A 19,069-nucleotide genomic window follows, 5' to 3' on the forward strand; every position below is an offset into this window, starting at 1 on the left:
GGAGCTGGGAAAGCACCAACCCTTGAACACCCACTTGGAGTTGTAAAGCAGCGGAGGAAGCAAGCTGTACCGGCCCCTCCACCCTCCTCCACCGCTGAAGGAAGGTAAGCAAATCTCTCCTGATCAGAGCCCATGTTTCCCAAGTACTAGGCTTCCTGCCCCTGCAGAGAAACTGCAAGTGGGATAATAGACTTAATTTGCTGCAATGCCTGGATCCAATGCGCTCCTCTCATCACACTGTGTGCTGTTAAAGGCGACAGCTGCGAACTGGCTGCATGGGCTCAGGGGTGGCATACAGAGAAATCACAGTCTGAGCAAGAGCAATCACCTGAACACTCCCTGTTGCTATAGTTTGACTGGAACTGGAAACCTGACTACCATCCAGGCTGAAGCCATTTTCTTATCAGTTTGTTAGTTACGTCTATTTAAAGATACAGTGCACAGAGTACCAGTACCAGGCTCTCATTCAGACTCATGTTTAAAACAGAGTTCCAGAAATAGATGAATCATTGGTTCCACAGCATTGCAGGCAGGTTTTGAAATCTTGTCAGTCTTCTTACATGCTAGATCATTTATACACACAAGCTTATTGGCAACAGGACCTTAATTCCTAACTAGAAACACAGAAGCTGGCTATAATGCCTTTTTCAATGTTCGAAAAGCACAGATCTTAGACTATGACACACCAGGCTGCTGCCATCGCCTTGGTACAACTGCTTGGTATAGCTATAGAGATGGAGCCTTCTCCAAGCTCTTGCTTGTGTACAGAGCTGCAGCTGTAATAAAGGAGAGGATAGTGGGTTAACCAGAAATCAAGCTGCAAGTAAGAAAACTGGCAAAAAGCATGCTGCTCTTCCAAGTCCTAAACCCATTGCCCTGTCCATGCTACCTTCTCTGCGGCACCCACTTATGCTCCAAGAAGATTATTTATGTCCCTGTACAGTTTCTCTGCTTTACAAAAGCCAGAAGGCTGCCCTTGAAAAGTGTAGCAGAGCAATAAAGAATGACTATTTTCATAGCATTAAGAAAACAAACTGGAATTCAAATATCCTTCAGATAAAGCCCACACTTCCCACAGACTCACAAAATTTAGATCCAACTCGAAGTGACAACAGAGAAAACTGCCACTGAGCTAATGCTTCCCCTTCACTTATTTACATCCTTTGCTATTTTCTATAGGTAGATGGACTATTTTGGCATCTTTGGCTAGCAAAAGCTCATGTTGTGCCATGACCTTAAGGTTTATTATAAAAGCTCATCTTATCCATCCTCTGTGCAAACCTTTTGTGACAGCAACAACAGAAAGGAAAGAACTTGAACTCTCTATATACATACTCTACCTACTGCTCCTCTTAATTTGCTAGTGGGCACGAAAGATGCAGGTGTACATTTTTATATACATGTACAAAAAGAAGCAAAGGTTGAGTTATGACTCTGCTTTATTTTTTGGCAGAGAATTACTAGCAACAAATGGATCTGCGCCTCATAAAAATCTGGAGTTTATTCAGATCATTTGATGCAGTACCAAAAATTAAAAGCCTCAAATTTGCATGTCACTTATGAAAACTGGGGAAAGAGTGTCTGCTGTGTTCTAATTTATGAGCATTAAACAGAACAAATCATTAAGAAACAGATATCCTCCCCATGGCTTCTCTATGTGCATCCCTTAATCCAATTTATGTTGGAGCTGTGAGACCCCCTCAGTCCAAGCAATGCAGAGTAAGTTTACCAGCGCAGGGACCTCCGCATCATATGTTGGGCTTCTGGCAGGCCAGGTAGGACGGCACTGCAGGCATGTTCTTTCAACCCACAACCAAAGTCAATGCATAGAATATACACAGCATTGCTAACCAACAGCTGATCAGAGACAGGGCAGATTCACTGCTTTGTCTCTTTCTCCTGGAAACATAACAGCCTGAGGCCAGATATCTGAAGGGGGAAAACCGTCAGAGAGGCACTCAAAGAAGGTGATCATGGAGCTGTCTGGGCAGGAAGCCGGGCCTTCTTTCCCTTCTCTGTAAGAGGCATTGCCTTTCTCTAAGCATAAGTGCACCCTGACGGGCACTATTAAAGTTGAAGCTCACAGCTTCACTTAAATGTCACAGGAACAGGTCTGGGTAGGCAAAGCCAAAGGCAGAGAAGTTTCATGCAGAACAAGCGATTTCTTTTACATCTTCATATAAAGCGTACAGCAAAATCAGTGAATTAAGCCACAGCTTTCCTAAAAGTATATCTGCATTGCTAAATAATGCCACAATTACAGTGTAAGTTAGCTTTACCTGAATAGCGTAAAGTTTACAGCAGCAATAAAAACATATTTGCAATTAGCAGAGGCTATGTGTTTTAGCAAGCCAAGGTCCAGGACAGATTGTCTTCTGGGTGCAAGTACATGCTATGTTATTCCATCCTAGCTAGCTATAGTTAATCTACCTAAACAGATTATTCTGAAATCATGCAGCATAGAAAAACTTTCAGATGGGCAAACTGTTAAGGGGGAAAACAATTCCAAGGTCTGAGGTCAGCACTAAAGAAAAAAGATAGGTGAAGCTACTGTCTTCCCACCCCTCCAAACCTGCTGCAAAATTCCAGTTATATTAGACAAGCATCAGAGAGAAAAAGGGAAACTGCAGTAGCTATAACCTTTTAAACAAAGAAATGCTACTGTAAAACCATAACAAAATTCCTTGTCATAGCAGGAAACAAAGCTGAAGTTTGAAACATGATTCACCGTTACCTTGTGCAAATAATTGCACATATGTACGTCTACGCCACAGCAGAAAAAACGAGGTAGCTTTTGAGGAAAAAAAACCCAAATGAACAAAAAACCCACCAAAACCCAATAAACCAAAACCAGCAGCAGAAATGGGGATCCAGCCCACCAGCAAGTATGTTACAGCATTATATAAGAAATACTGTACTCAAAGCATTTTGTCGGTATTACAGGCTACACAGCTCTGCTCAGCTTAATGGACACGAAGCTCTAGAGAGAAAATTGCTATTGTTGAGAGTGCAGCTTTATACACAGAGAAAATAATAGCAAATAGATTATAAACAATAAATGATAAATACAGTCTCAAAAAGTTTTGGTCTGCTTTTCACCTAGCTCTTCAGAAACACATAAACTTCAAGCTCTTTTCATCAACAAACAAAAAAACTGAACAACTTCCTCCCTATTTTTTTTTTTTCAAACCACTTCAGTTCCCCCATGCAAGTTCCTCCCATTTACAAGCTCCCTTCCCAGCATGCTTTTCTGCTCGCTGATTTATTTAAACTGGGGAGAGGGAACTAGCTGTAGTTTTTAACATGAGTGTTACCTAATTGGTGCTAGTTTACTACTGTGCTGGCAAGGCTCCCCTTTACTTAAGGAAAAGAGGTTGGCTTCCCACCCCATCTTCACAATGGTATGTGGTTTTGATCACTGTTTTTCATTCCTGTATTTGCTTCTATAACGAAGTTCTACTACTTGTTTTATTGCTAAGGGGCTTGCTTGTTGTTGCTCATGTGGGCTTTACTATAACCTATGTGCAAGTGCAGTGATTAGCTGGAAGGCTCAAGATAATGAGTTTTTCATGAGCCCGCTAGGAAATCTCTGGTAACGTGCTATCAGTTAGATGTTAATCTTAGGCTGAGTTGAATTCAGATATATATTTGCTCTTTGCTCCTTGTAATGTAAGTGTAATAATAAGTAGCGATAAAAGACATTAGCATCTAGAAATTTTTAGTGCTACCTTTTCTCTATGCGGCTATGTAAAGTACTACATTATGATATTCTAGCTTTCTTAGAGTTCTATGTGAATTTTCAAGTTGATCTTTAGTTCTAGCTCTGTAAACCATGCTTGTGTGTCTATAGATAATTTCCTATTAATATAATGTTGGTGAATGCAAGCTTTGCAAGAATGTGATCCTGTATTATCTAACAGGATAAACAGTAACAGAATGCATTATACTGACTATTTTTAAATTTTTTCAAAACTTCACAGGGCTATTGAACATGTTCTATCTTTCTGAGAATGTAGTTTTCAAAGAGAAAACCTGATTAAAAAATATATGAAAGCTTGGCTTCTCAATTTATCTGACAAAACAACATTTAGTACTAAGCGGTGTCGTGGTGTCACTGACCGCCTGAGAGAGGGACAGTAGTATCAGACCTAGTAAAATTCTTTATAAAAAATGGCTTTCTATTTAAGTGTACTGAAAGCCTGAGTTCAATAGGTTTCATGAGTAAGGCCCAGAAATAGCCTGTAACATGCAGTCTGAAACCACAGAGAACTAAACTTCCTGAAAGTAAGTTACTAAGGCGCGTCTTTCCCACCGCCTAGCAGAGTGCTGCTCAGCCAAGATCAAAGGTACTTGAACTGTTTGGCTCTGACTTTCATAAGAGGTACTCTGAAAGCAAAGTCAAACTAAAGTGTATCTTAGGCATAATGCAAGTTACTGTGGATTTTGCTTTGTGGTTTTTACATGGCTCTGTTCATCAGTCACTGACTGTAGCTTCTCTCTGGATGCTAAAAGTTAGATGTTCCTAAACCCTGCAGAACACAAGACTTCTTGCTGCAGCTGGAGGAAGATGGGATATAATGCTTTCAAGGAGTAAGAACTGGCACAGTGGCTCACATCTGCAGGACACCAGGCAAGAATTGCACTGTGTAAACAAATGTAAAGAGTGAGCTACTGGTGGTTAGCTAACTAATTAGTGAGCCCAGTGTAGTTAGTTGTACTTTTCCTGCTTGGAAAAAGTCAATGTTACCTTGCTAACGCTGATCAACAAGTTCTCATGATCACCTCAAAAGCGTATGCAAGCTGTTTGCAAGGCGAACTTGAGAGAATGAATATAACTCTAGAAAACATTCTCCCATGCAGTGCATGACCACTGCTTCTGAAATTGTGTGAGTATCAGAGGTTGCTTTGCCATCTGTAAAGAACTACTGTGATAAAGATGACACTGATTTTTTTTCTTCATACTTATGTGCTTGGAGCAACAAAGCTCAGTTACTTTCCAGTGGAGAGAATCTCCTGATGTGGAGAGAGTAGAGAATAACTGTTTCATTCCTTCTAACAAGTGGAGGAATTGCTGTAGAGGTTGGGGGGGATGATGGGGTTTACAGTAGAAATGAGAACATGTACTCCTGAACTCAAGGCTGTAAATGGTATCACTGTAATCTCTTCTGATAAAAACTAAGCCTTTGCACTCCAGAGCCTTGTGCATCTTATCCCTGACCATTGATCAGGACAGACAACCTAAGTACACTTTAACTGTCTAGCATCTTATTGCGTAAGAGGCCTAACAGTTGGTTTGAGACATCCTGTGCATTTTGTATCTTTCTGGTCACTGGGAGCTGAGCCCTTCAAAACTCAGGGGTTTTAAGCACTCCACCCCCACTTCCCGCATGCTTAAGAAAGCGACTAGCACTCAGGCTTGCCCTGCAGTGGAAGCTGGTGTCTGTCAAAAAATGCCCTGGCTTTGTCGCATGCTGCACCGAGTTGAGTTTTCACTCATTTGATATAGACCAGGTATTATGTATAGGGCATTTGGATTTGTGAGTTAAGCTCTGGTTGTAGTTGCTTCATAGGACAGATCTAGGGTAGAGCTGTTCTCTTCCCATGGACAGAAAACTCTGTCAAGTACAGACTCCTATTCTCTCTGCTGGCTCTGCTGCTTTGAGGGCAGAAGGACTAAGTGGCTTTTGGAGGATACCAGAAGTGATTAACTAGCAGTGACTTGCATTTGACAGGTAGTTACAGTAGAAGCTCTAGGCATAGGAAACAACTGTCCTAGTGCTGGGAATTGAGACAAATTTGCTCACAGTCTCTTGCCACAACCTGAATAACACACCCTATATTGGAGTGGCTAAAGGCCATCTGAGGAAACGTGGTAGGAAAGTAAAAGCAAAACACTGTCACTATTCTGTTCATAAAGTAGGAGAATTGAAAATAGACATCCAGATACGAAAAGCATTTTTTTTGTGTATTGCAAACAAGATCTAGGTATCTGCTTTTTTTGACACAACACTAACTTCTGTAACTTTGAAGGATGTTAGGTTTTGGCTCTCACATGTACAGTCTCATTCAGTGTGTAAGCGGGCTAATGAAGACAGTTACTAAAAAAAAAACCAAACAAACCTAGAAGCAAATGAGCATACAATACTTCCCAGGCTTTAGAGATAAATCCATTTGGCTTATAACTGGAACTCATCCTTGACTAGCTATAGGGATGCTGGTTAGGTTACACCGGGATTACACTACTGTCTGGTTTATCTTTCTCTCTACGTGAGAGACTTGTGGAATTGATTCAGAATCTGAAGGCAAAAGCTTTGCTGCATTTAATTATCTTCACGCTTTTCTCAACTGGATCAGGTGTTCTCTCTGGACTTTGGAGAGTTCTCTGCTCAAGCATCATCATCCTTCAGGGCCTGATGTTCAGTCTTCCTAGATGTCTTGGCACAAACTGCCTTGCATGTGAGTCAGTGAGATGAGGATACTCTGATGGAAAGATTTTTGGTGACTTACCTAGTGCTGCATGGAACATTTGGGGTTAGTGGGCTCTCTGATCCTTATCACAAAAAGGTCAGACAGGTGTCCTCTGTTAATTTTCTGTCAAATAAGTCCATGTAACAGACAGTAGCTATTTGTGACAACTGCACTGATCTGTCTGATTAGGCAGTGTTAATGCTAAGCAGTGTTAATACATTATAGTAGAGGACTTGGTGCTATAGACATGATCCCCAGCCCTGTTTATTACCTCTAGCATGATACTCTAAAGACAACCAATCTTTCCTGGTTTCTACGAAATTGTTTTAAAATTACTATTAAAATGACCACATGAGAGCACATTTCAGCCATTAAAACTGGTACAGCTGGACAGGCATGTGGTGTCTTCAATTGCCTGCATATAGCTCTATTCTCTTACAGCTGATTGAAAAATTTCATGTCCAGGGAAGAGTCATCTGAAATGCACTGAGTGCAAACTCCTTTTGACCCATCTGGGGATGGAAAAAGACCGAAAAATAGCCCAAGCTGATTGCTACTAATCAAAATTCAGGGGAATTGAACATGAGTACTGTGGTATCCCTCTAAAAAGATGTGAGAATAGATGTGCCAAAGTCTAGTTTTGCTGATTTCATACAAATGGTACAAGTGTCATTTGCTCTGTCACTCAGAACTAGTAGTGGGCTCTGCGTTAAAGGAATAAAGTTTGTATACCCAACTCCTCTTCAGTTGGAGAGTAGAGCTGCCTCTACCAAGCTGCCTCAGTGTTCATGCTATAAAAAAGTAACTTGTTCATGTTAACAAAAGAGGAGGTGGCTGACTCATACCATAAACGAGATACTGTTTAATCACCTACAGAAAGCAGTTTTCTAACTGCTCCAGTAATGGCATACAAGGCCATATAAATCATGAAGAGCAGCTAATTGTCAAATTCAATTTATTAATACTCTTCAGTCTTCAAACAGAGCAGTACTAGAACCTAAACTGTTAGGTGGCTTTGCCCTGAATGTCAACTTGATCAGCACACCTGGATTTAAGGAATTTATTTCTCCAGGTTCAGTTGATAAAGGCCCAAAGGAAAGGTCTGGAAATGAGTGATATTCTGTGCTGCAGAAAGAACATGTTTGTGCTTCCTAGGTTTGATATGCCCAGTGACTGGCACTGCCAATGAGTGCAGAATGCCTAGGGCAGTTCCTGCCTTTCTTGATGTAGTCCAAATTTTTTGGACTTTCAATACATGAGACCAAGGTCAGGAGTTTGAAGGGCATGTTCTAACTAAGGCTTAGAGTGGAAAAGAGGTGTAGGGAGTTGGTACCTTTCAGATCCATAGGTGACACGATTTGGACAGCTTGGACTTGATGACAAGCCTCTGAAGTACCCTTTCTTATCCAGATGCTGAGCAGGCAAAGCATGCCTTCTCTCACCAGCGAACACATTAGGATTGCTGATTAACAGAGCCACCGGAAACTGAAAACTACAAAACCATAAGCCAAATATGGGTGATCCAACACTGGTCAGTCTGGGCTCAGAGATCCAAATTCTGATTTAGGGGCCTGGCTGAATTTACTAACTGTTTGGAAAATACCTTCAACTTTCTTGGAGTTATAGTTCAAGGGAAACTGGAGCCCATTGCTCCAGAATGCCTGGTATTCTTGTACAGCTGTTTAGTTAGTTGCTAGCTGACATACCATCTACTGACCTGGTTCCCTTGATTTATATGAAGGAATTTGAAAGGGTGTGGTTATTCATCTTGCAAAGTGTGATGTGTCATGTCCTGCATAGCTGTTTAGACACTAGCAAAGGTAAGTTGGTGAGATCTGAGTTGATTCAGACAAAAAGCAGTCACCTGTGCTAGATTTGTCTTGGCCATTCAATCTTAAACATACCAGAACATTTTAGAGATTAAAGTACTTGTTTCTAAGAGAGGGCGCTGAGGTAGATGTCTCTTTGTCTCTTAAAAGAAATCCTGCATTCTCAGTTTTTGCTTCCTTGCCCTTGAAGGAAGAGACTGGAGAATGCAAGCAGCAGAACTGCTTCTATATTTCCCAGCTAGACTTCCACTGCACACACTGACTTTCAGGTCACCACTTCCTAGTGGAAAGTAATTTCACAGTTTTGACTTGTGCCGTATCGCATGCTGAACACACCTTCACTATTTGAAATACTTGTCCAGCATAAACCCTGCTTTCCAGTAAGAGCAGCTGATCAGGAAGATACTGCTTGTCCTGCAGACTTATGTAGGTGTAACAAACATGTAATTTAGCAATACCCCTACTATTTTAACAATACCCCCTCCTATTGGACAGCTATAATATCGAGTTTTCTTGCTTCCACTACTCACATCACTGAACTGTAGGCATTTTTTGGTTATACTTAATTTGGGAAATTATATACTGGTTTTCCCCAGGCAGGTTTTTACTCTCAAAGAGAAACAATTAACATCTATCTGTTCCTTGTCTGACTTCATCAGGCTTCAGCTTTTTGTGGAGGTGGATGCAGCATGGATTAAGCTTTATGGGGACAGGTGACTTGAGATCTCTTAAGAGGCTTAAAGCATTGCATAAGCATGCTTCATTATTATACCAGGACTCTTTAGGGGAAAACTGCTGAAATAATTTGTAGTATTGCTTAACAAACTACTTCAGTAACCATGGCTCATAGGTAGTGAGTGCGTCTAACTCATGTCTACTAAACCTCCTGTTTGTTTCAGGTTCAACTCTGGCTCCATTGATCCAGCACAATGATCTGGATACTTCAAGTCTTGTTCTCACCGCTCCCAACACCAGCATTGATTAGTCTTATTGTATTTGGAGCTGGCATCTTCCTGTGGGTGATAAGCAGGCCAAAACCTGTTTTGCCTCCTGTTGACTTGAACAAGCAGTCAGTAGGAATTGAGGTAATACTTACTCTGCTTATAGGTATGGACTATTTTTGATCTTAATCTGAACACTGATCCATTCTGACTCTTTGAGTATCAGTGAAAACTCTCCTGTCCTACACAGCCTTCTCTCCCAAGTGTACAACTCGAAAGTATGGTAGGGAGAAGGGAAGTCTTAAGATACTAAGAGTAAGAAACAGCAGCTCTTGCCAACAGGGTTAGGTGGGCTTTTTACCAGATGGCCTTGGCTGTCACTGACTTTTTTCTGTATTTGAAATGCTTTGCATCAGCTTTGAGGCTGGTGTTAAGACTTCATGTACACAGGCAAGTGGTAGCACTCAATCTTAGTCAAGGCCACTTTAATAACCTGTAATTGAATATTAATCTAGGCCATCTAGAATATTCCTCTGCATATGACTGAGTAGATCAAGATCAGGAAGGAAAATGTGACTTCCCTAACAATCAATGCTATTGAAATGCTTTAAAGGGGATTGCTGGGAGAACGGCTGAGGAACAAATGATACTGCATCTGTTCTGCAATGTTTCATAACTGTGCTCTGTTCCTAGGGAGGAGCCAGAAGAGGTGCACTCCTGACGGATAATAACCTGCTTTCTTACTACTTTGAAGATGGTAAAACCCTGTATGAAGTTTTCCAGAGAGGACTGCATGCTTCTGGTAAGCTTTGCATCTGCTAGTTAGTACTTGCCTATCACAAGTAAATAAAATTATTCCAAGTTCTTTTGCCTTGCTTCTTGTCTGTAGTAATAATTCAGGCTAGCAAAAGCTTTCCTAGCCTTCTGTGGGATGGAATGACAAGTGACCATATTTCCTCTGCCCTACCCCAGCCCGATTTAGAAGTAGTCTTAGTTGGCAGACTAGGCAAGAACAAACATCAGAAGCTTAAGATGGTAGAGTTCAGTGAAGAGGGAGTTGGAAAGAAACAACTCTGCTTTGTCTTGTAAAATGTAAAATTACTGCCTGCTTACAACAGGTATAAATATGAAAATATATGATAGTTTTCAAGCTATTTCAATCTCATGTGGGTTGTGAAATGGGAAAATATAACCAGATCTTGGAAGTATTGCTTGTAAGGATAAAGGCAACAGTCTTACAATCTTGGTTTGGGCAGAGTGCTTAACTATGGGCACTACACTTCCATGCTCCATGCAATTAGCTGGATGTCTGACTGAAAATATTTCCCACTTAAAGTGTTGCATTGAAGTGTTAGTGCAACTTCAGTACTGAGCTTTACAATGGCTTGTCTGAACTCTTCCATTAGGAAATGGCAGCTGCTTAGGCTACAGAAAACCCAACCAACCTTATCAGTGGCTGACATATAAACAGGTGAGTATTGTACATGACATAATTTAATTTGGGATACTGTCTTGTAACACTAAAGTGGGGGAAAACTATCTTACAGGTTTTGGACAGAGCTCAATACCTGGGATCAGGGCTTCTGCAAAAAGGATGCAAACCATCACCAAACCAGTTTATTGGCATTTTTGCTCAGAATAGGCCAGAGGTAAGCAACAAATTGATTATTACTTCCCAGAATATTCTGACAGCTTGGGGAGAGAGGAGGGTCTGTATTTAAATAGCTTGAGGCCACAGGAGGAACAATCACAACTGGCTGAGTACATACCATGCCAGGCATGTAATACAATGACCTTGAACCCTCACTACTCTAAGAATCTCATGGACACACTTCCTTACCCAACCCTCACTACTAATGTGAGAATGGACTAGTCAAGCTGTATGATCTTTGAACGTAATCCCGTCTTGTGAGCTGATAGTTTTCCTTAACTGTACTATTTTCTCTCTTCAGTGGATCATTTCAGAGTATGCCTGCTACACTTACTCAATGGTTGCTGTTCCACTCTACGACACTCTGGGGCCAGAGGCCATTGTATATATTGTTAACAAAGGTAAATACTGACTTCTACTATTTCATAATGACTTCTCTAAAAGACGTTGTTTTGAGAAGGCTGAAGTTCAAGAGAATTTGATGCAAAAATCAGAGTAGCTTTAACGTTTCTGCTTTTATACTTTTATAGATAATTTATTTCTGTAAATGTAGCTACTTTGCAGGGGACATGGTTCAATGCCTAGAAGCCAGTGGAATTCCTATGTCTCCTAGTGTCTTGAATGCAAGTTCACTGAAAACCTGCTAGATCCTGTGGACCATCCTGCAATCAGAGTACTCAACTATTTGCTATTTGAGGTTTAGCAATCTTGAACTCCCACACTGCCAAACAATCAAACAATGTAGACAGGCTTGCATGCAAATTAAGACTAGATGTGTGTTTCTGATTTAAAGTTGTAGGATGTAAAGAGTGGAGGAAGAGGGCTAAAGATATGCCTAAATCTGTTTAATCTATCTGGTTAGGGCCTGTTGTTCTACAGAAGCCACAACTAGCATCCCATCGTGGAAGAAACTGGTGAGGAAGCTTGAATAAATCTTAACACTTTCTTCCCCCAGTCTCAGAGGATATATGGGGAGAAAAAAATATTCACTGCTGTCACAGCAATCTAGGATCCAACCCATAAGCAGGATTTGCCAAGCAAAATCACTTCAACAGTTATGCTGGTGAACCTTGTAAACAGGTCTTGCCTTGGGACTACACAGCTGTTGCTCACTAGGCTAATGGGAAACTGGCATATTCAGGTGAATCCAATTCCTCTGCTGACTCAATTTGTAATTGCATAAAACTCTCGCACATGCAGGGAAGCTAAGGCATTAACTCAAGAACTTTAGCTACTTCCATCAAACAGGTCTAAATTTCTTTAGATTTAAGATGGCTAAACCTAAACAGTGAGAACAATTCTGAGCTTTTATGGCAATAACAAAAGTTTGAATGCCTATTTTGACTGTGACTGAAGATATCTGTCTTTAGTTCCTCAGCATTTGCCCTCACTTTGTTTGCCCAATCAGTTGGCCATGATAGGAGGAACCTTTTTAGCACTGTAAGCCAGCCTCTGAATCCATATGAACAAATGCAAATGGATTTAGAACAAACCAATGCTATGTTCTAAATGTATGTGCTACTGAGCAGTTACTCACTTGCCTCATGTCTTCTAAACAGACTTCTGAAATGTAATTCCTTTTCTATAGCTGACATAAGCATAGTGATCTGTGATAAGCCTGAGAAGGCACAGACCTTGCTTGAGAACTGTGAGCAAGAGAAGACCCCATGTCTGAAGACTATCATTCTCATGGATCTCTTTGATAAAGAGCTCAAGGACAGAGGAGCTAAAGTGGGAGTTGAAATTCTAGCACTGCAGGAGGTTGAGGTAGGTGACTGAAGGCTTCTTGCAGAGGAATACCTTGCCAGCCAGACAATTGGACCTTCTCAGGCAACAATGACACTTTAATGTAAGCATTATCCAGTTGTCACACCTGTACCTGAGATCTTGATGAGCAGTCATTTTGAAACTTGATATATTTAGCCAAATGGACTTGCAGAGTTCAAACCATTGACTTAAGTTGTGTCCATGTCTAGTGGACAGTCAGTATGCATTAAACTGAAGACTTCCTTAGCTTAGTTAATGGTGCAGTTGTAACAGGATTTATCAGGCTTCTAAGCTGGCAGTTGAGTCTAAGTGAAACTGTAAGTGCAAATTACTGTCTGCTTTGACATCCCAATATTAGGCTTAATCTTCCAGATATGATGCACACATGTGAAGTATAAGAGATGTGTCCTACATCAAATAAAATGAAATATCTCCACTCAGGACTTCCAAATTCCTTAAGTAGTTCTGATCACTTTCTAAACACTCAAATTTTTCACAACCCCAAGAGTCAGCTTTTCCAAGTTGCATGTACTAAATTCAGGAAGACCAACATCTCCTTCCGAATGAGACAGAGTATCAAGAGATAAAGGAAAAACAACTGTTGTGTTTGAAATGCAGTTACCTGTTCATGTACTGTTGTTGCATGTCTTTCTGCTTCAGTTGTTGTGTTTTCTCTCTCACACAGGAGCTGGGAAGAAACAACATCAGAGAACCAGTTGTAAGTATCTCTGTGGAACAGTTATAAACTTGCAAAACTAGTCTCTTGCCATGCTGCTAGTAGAAGAGGCAGAGTTTTTTTGTATCTTGTCATGGTGTTTCCAAACAGAATTCCTGGTTCATCCCACTTTAGGAAGTGTATGTAGATACTGATAAGCAACATAATCCTTACTCTGGTGACTTTATGTGGCTTTTTCCCTCTAGCCTCCTAAGCCTGAAGATCTTTGCATCGTGTGTTTTACTAGTGGAACAACAGGTAAGAGAATATATAGTGATGCTTCCCCACTAAAACAATCTCCCTGTGCTGAAAAAAATAGCTTTCCAACACAAAAAAGGGAAATGCTAACAACATAGAAGTAAAACAGTAAATTAGAACAGTGTCAAGCCACTACTGCATTTTACTTGGGACATTGTCACTACAAGTCAAGTACACTAAGATAAAGCTGCTTAGAGCTGGGGGGAAGAATAGCCAAATTCATATTGTCTTACCCTATGAAAAATACAGAGTCTTAATGTTAAAGAGATTGGTTGTTTAACTGTGTCTGTATTCTGATCCACAGGGGCTAGAGAAACATCTTGTTTCAGCATTCTCTATGCTACTCCTAATTACTCTGCTGTTTCAGTAGACATTTCCTTTATATAATATCCATAGCTGAAAGTGCTCAAGATGAAGCATATTTGTGATCTCTTAAGACAAGGCATGTTATGACTGAGCCTAATAACAAGATAGTTCAAACTGAGCCAAACAAGACATGGGAAACTGACAGCAGAAGCAGTCAGAGCCACAGCTGACTTTGCTTGATCTCTCCAAAGGTAACCCTAAAGGAGCCATGCTGACACATCAAAATGTTGTTGCAAATGCTGCTGCCTTCCTTAGAAGTACAGAGGTAAGCTACTGCTAATGGTGATCTCTAGGCTATGTCACTCAAGTCATGAAACTAGCTTTAACGTGGGCATTTTCTATAAACCATTCACTACCAGCAAACTCACGCTTTCTTAAGTGCCCATATTTCAATGGGACAATAGTATTGCAAGAAACTTGGTTTAACTTTGAACAAGAACTTCTACACAGAAGTTATTCTAGAATGACTCAGTCCTAAATGCCAAGAGTACTAAACTGCCCTATTTCAAGTCTTGCCAAAACATTAAACTAATCTTGATCTAGTATGGCTGAGTTACAGCTGCAAATTTTGAAGAGGTGATGGATGAGCCTGAGTTGCTTCAGTCATTTGAAGTGTCTATTTTGAAGTACTCAAATTGATCCAAACTTTATTCACTTTCTACTTAAGAGTAACTCAGGCAGGCATAGGGAGTGCTAATCTATTTCTTTCCCCTCTAGAACACAGTTGAGTGTACAAGTTCAGATATCACCATGTCCTATCTTCCCTTGGCTCACATGTTTGAGAGAGTTGTACAGGTATGTACGGATATATGCATCTGAGCTTCTATAAATCAAATTATACTAAAAGGTATAATAGCCTTCTGTATTTCCTCAAAACCTATTCACATGAGAACTTTCCTACCACTGGGCACTGGAAATCATGCTGCTCTCCATAGACAAATAATTATGGCTAATGAAGCTAGGAATTATCCTTGACTAAGCTTAGTTTGCTCAATTTTTAGACTGTGGTCTACAGCTGTGGAGCAAAAGTAGGCTTCTTTCAAGGAGACATCAAGTTGCTAACAGATGACATGAAAACCTTGAAACCAACGCTATTTCCAGTTGTACCAAGACTGCTCAATAGAATCTATGACAAGGTATGTGAGCAATTTTAGCTAAATTATCTTTGTATTCATATATCTAAGCAAGGATACAAGTTTAAATTAATATTGAATGCATCATAACATCCCCACTAGTTAATTACTCTATAGCAGGAAGAATTCTGTAAAATCCTTTCTGAGGAGGTGGAAAGAGTCCTGGGACCTGGAGTATAAGGATGGTGTACACTGTCATGACTGCGTTAAATCTGTTGCTGTTCAGAGGCAAAGAGTTTGTTTACTTTTGGAATGCAAATGAAGCAAGTGCAAAGCTAGAAAGATCCCTGTCCACCAAAGCTATGGCTGAAGTATGTCAGCAATAACACAAATTAGTATTGCCCCTTGGTTCATCTCCTAGACTATGGCAGTAGTGAAGACAGGCCCTAGAACATGGAAGTAAGATGTGGTGCCTCCTAACAAAGCAGGAACTGGAGGTACAGATGTGAGTTAAACCCAAGAATCACTGATATTTTTCCTTGCAGATACAAAGTGGTGCAAAGAGCCCAGTGAAACGTTGCCTGTTAAACTTTGCTGTGATTATGAAGATGGCTGAAATAAAACAGGGCATAATTCGAAATGACAGCATTTGGGATCAGCTAATCTTCAAAAAAGTTCAGGTAAGTTATTCCAAGTGTAAGTAAGCTGAGCAATGTAGTAGTTGAGGATCTGATGGCTTTTATTTCACTTGTAGGAAACCATGGGTGGAAGAGTGCGTATAATGGTAACAGGCGCAGCCCCTATATCTCCCTCTGTCCTGACATTTCTTAGAGCAGCATTAGGCTGTCAGGTAAGCTGAGGTTTTTCTTAAAGTAAGACCTGTTTGATTATGCCCAAATAAATGACCAGTGATACAGCTGTGATCCAGCCCAGCTTGTTCCTGGGGAGATTGCAGTCAGTCTTCAATATTTACAGGCTGCTTGATCTGAGTTAACTGTAACAGGAATAAAATTCCGCAGGGCTGGCTTCAAACACTACCAAAAAAGCTATCCTGTAGGCTCTGGGAAGAGGAATAAAGCAGCAGAAATAGGAACATGCAGCACTCAGTCAGGCAGCTGCCCCTGAGCTTTGTGGCTTATCCTGACAGTCAGTGAGCTCCCAATGCAGTACACTTGAGAACAGATTTCAGAGAACAAGGTGACCAAACCAAAGTTTGGATAGGTGAACTTGAAGAACATCTCATTACACCAATAAGACCAAGAAGTCTTGAAGGCTAAGATTGTCTTGGCTTCCTTCCTAAGAAGACAACTTGAGCATGGGCATAGTTGAAACTGAGCTCTTTCACACCAGGGACTTGATGTTCAAAGAATATTCATCCTTTCTGACACAGATATTTGAAGCTTATGGCCAGACTGAATGCTCAGCTGGATGTACTTTCTCAATGCCTGGAGACTGGACAACAGGTATGGTAGCTGAGACTTGGAAACTCTCCCACATCTGTCAGTGCCACAGAAAGTGGCACTCATGCTTAGGTGCTCTACAGCCTTCAGTTCAATGAAAGTTAAATCCTGAGTACTTAACCTCAAAGTGAGTCTTGGTAGCAAGTCACCTGTATGCTTAATAGGTACCAAAATTCTTGACACAAGTAGGTGAGGATCTCTTGTGTAAAGTGACATAGGTCAGCTTAGACCCTGTTCCACTGTACAGGAAAGGAGTGTCTGTACAGAGCTGAGCAAACTGGACAAGGACTTCCCAAATGGCTTTAAGAAACTAGCTCCCAAATAACTTGTTTTACTCAGAGTTATGACTAAAATATCAGACATGATCATGACTGCTTTCCTGAAGGACTACCTGACCTTGAAGATTTAGCTTTCATCTTAGCAAGGATGTTTTAAATATTGGGTATTCTAAATTGAAGCTCAGGTCACCATCTTTGAGAACATAATAACTGCAGAGCATGATGAGGATGAAACGCAAACGAATACCAGGGTCTATGAGGCAGTTCTGTGGAGGCAAGTGTGGTACGTGGTTGGTGTGGTTGATTACACCAATAAATGGTTCTAAGCATTGAGACTTAGCTGCTACTTATCCTGCATTAACTGTCTGAAAATGGCTTTACAATAACTTTCTTGAACATTTGGTGTCAGACTCCTTTAAGTAGTGCTGGTTCTTGTTAAAGCAGTGAACAAAGAGCCATTAAGTATCTACTATTGCTGAAGTATTTCATATGTAGGGGGCATCTGAGTTCTTCCATCTCATTTCAAGACCTAGTCTTTCTAGCTTTAGATCAAATAGGGCCAACTGCTAGCAGAATCCCCAAAACATAACTGTCCTTGGGTTTTTTTTTTCCTCTTAGGCCATGTTGGAGCCCCTCTGGCTTGTAATATCATAAAACTAGATGATGTGGAAGAAATGAACTACTTCTCTTCTAACAATGAAGGCGAGGTAGGTGCCATCTCCTGTGTGTGTCAGGAAATACTGAAACATAAGACTTGGTGACTAACAATGTTCTGTGGTTGCTATAGGTCTGCATTAAAGGACCAAATGTGTTCAAGGGTTATCTGAAAGACCCTGAGAAGACAGCAGAAGCAATTGATAAAGATGGCTGGCTCCACACTGGAGACATAGGGAAATGGTTGTCAGTGAGTAATTGCTCAATACAAACTATCCCTTGGATGTGAATTCCTGGCTAGTTTACAGTAATCTGAAAAGCTGAAGAAGAGAATTCTAAGATAAAAGCCTTAAACAGTATTTTGCTATCATTCACCAAGTAACTCCAGGCAAAGCTCCAAAGACCAATTAGGTTACAAGATCTCAAATAACACCTGCTAGGCCAGTAGTTAAGACTATGTCACTTCCACAGTGAAAAACAACAAGGTGTCTTGCTTTCTGTAACAGGAGAATAAAGGAGCTGTCTAATCATGTCCTGAGCTAACGGGAGAAATTAGACAAAGTGCCCCTTCTCTCTGTAGAGAGCAAAAAGGCAGTTCCAAACTAGCCTTTCCTACAGTATAATCAAACCTATTATATTCTACTTCTTATAAAGCAAGACAGAGACTTGAAACTAATGGCCTCCACCTTTAACTTCTAGAATGGAACACTGAAGATCATTGATAGGAAGAAGAATATATTTAAACTTGCACAAGGAGAATACATTGCTCCAGAGAAGATAGAAAATGTCTATATCAGAAGTGCTCCTGTAGCCCAGGTCTTTGTACATGGGGAAAGCCTGAGGGTAAGTGATGCTAGGAGTGAGCATCCTGAAAGTTTCCTCCCACAATGAGTTCTGGAAGATCAGGGCCCAAACATATGCATATACAAGAGCCCTTGAACAAGATCTGTTCCCAAGAGTGCCATGTTTATAGGAATATCCTTTCAGACTCATAGCCTTCCCAATTGACACAAAAGAAATGGAGGTCTTGGCATCAAGTTGCAAACTGGGTAAAGGCTAATTAAATACTTGTATGGGATTAGTACATCAGGTCAGCTCTGTACAGTTTAGAATCATAGAATGATTTGGGCTGGAAGGGACCTTTAAAGGTCATCTAGTCCAACCCCCCCTGCAATGAGCAGGGACATCTTCAACTAGATCAGGTTGCTCAGACCCCCATCCCACCTGACCTTGAATGTTTCCAGGGATAGGGCATCTACCACCCCTCTGGGCAACCTGTTCCAGTGTTTCACCACCCTCATTGTAAAAAATGTCGTCCTTATATTTAGTCTAAATCTATCCTCTTTTAGTTTAAAACCATTACCCCTTGTCCTATTGCAATAGGACCTACTAAATATTTGTCCTGATCTTTCTTATAAGCCCCCTTTAAGTATCAAAAGGCTGCAATAAGGTCTCCCTGGAGCCTTCTCTGGAGAGGTGTTTCTCCACCCCTTTGCCACGGAGGTGTCACCTATGCTAGCAGAGGCCAGTCTTCACTCTCTATACCAGCCAAAAGTAATTGCTGGCATATTCAGTACGTGTAACAAACTGCATTAGTACTTCAATTACT

At 40.8% G+C, this 19,069-nt stretch overlaps 2 protein-coding genes across 2 annotated transcripts in view; one reads left to right on the forward strand and one right to left on the reverse strand.

The window, feature by feature from the left end:
* ACSL5 (acyl-CoA synthetase long chain family member 5) overlaps window positions 1-19,069 on the forward strand; it is a 21,187-nt gene continuing 2,118 nt past the window's right edge. The window contains exons 1-18 of the mRNA XM_074831271.1: window positions 1-104; window positions 9,197-9,382; window positions 9,932-10,040; window positions 10,645-10,709; window positions 10,786-10,887; window positions 11,191-11,290; window positions 12,478-12,656; window positions 13,342-13,374; window positions 13,578-13,629; window positions 14,187-14,260; window positions 14,713-14,790; window positions 14,997-15,131; window positions 15,614-15,748; window positions 15,823-15,918; window positions 16,459-16,531; window positions 17,425-17,513; window positions 17,594-17,710; window positions 18,160-18,303. Of these exons, the coding sequence (XP_074687372.1) occupies window positions 9,227-9,382; window positions 9,932-10,040; window positions 10,645-10,709; window positions 10,786-10,887; window positions 11,191-11,290; window positions 12,478-12,656; window positions 13,342-13,374; window positions 13,578-13,629; window positions 14,187-14,260; window positions 14,713-14,790; window positions 14,997-15,131; window positions 15,614-15,748; window positions 15,823-15,918; window positions 16,459-16,531; window positions 17,425-17,513; window positions 17,594-17,710; window positions 18,160-18,303 (1,737 nt within the window). The 5' untranslated portion in view covers window positions 1-104; window positions 9,197-9,226. The remainder of the gene's footprint in view (window positions 105-9,196; window positions 9,383-9,931; window positions 10,041-10,644; window positions 10,710-10,785; window positions 10,888-11,190; window positions 11,291-12,477; window positions 12,657-13,341; window positions 13,375-13,577; window positions 13,630-14,186; window positions 14,261-14,712; window positions 14,791-14,996; window positions 15,132-15,613; window positions 15,749-15,822; window positions 15,919-16,458; window positions 16,532-17,424; window positions 17,514-17,593; window positions 17,711-18,159; window positions 18,304-19,069) is intronic.
* Window positions 13,279-19,069, reverse strand: part of ZDHHC6 (zDHHC palmitoyltransferase 6) — a 23,901-nt gene continuing 18,110 nt past the window's right edge. Inside the window, exon 10 of the mRNA XM_074831276.1 lies at window positions 13,279-13,344. Coding sequence (XP_074687377.1) covers window positions 13,334-13,344 — 11 coding nt within the window. The 3' untranslated portion in view covers window positions 13,279-13,333. The remainder of the gene's footprint in view (window positions 13,345-19,069) is intronic.

Source organism: Strix aluco, chromosome 7 (assembly GCF_031877795.1).
Source record: "Strix aluco isolate bStrAlu1 chromosome 7, bStrAlu1.hap1, whole genome shotgun sequence".
NCBI classification, from domain to species: Eukaryota; Metazoa; Chordata; class Aves; order Strigiformes; family Strigidae; genus Strix; species Strix aluco.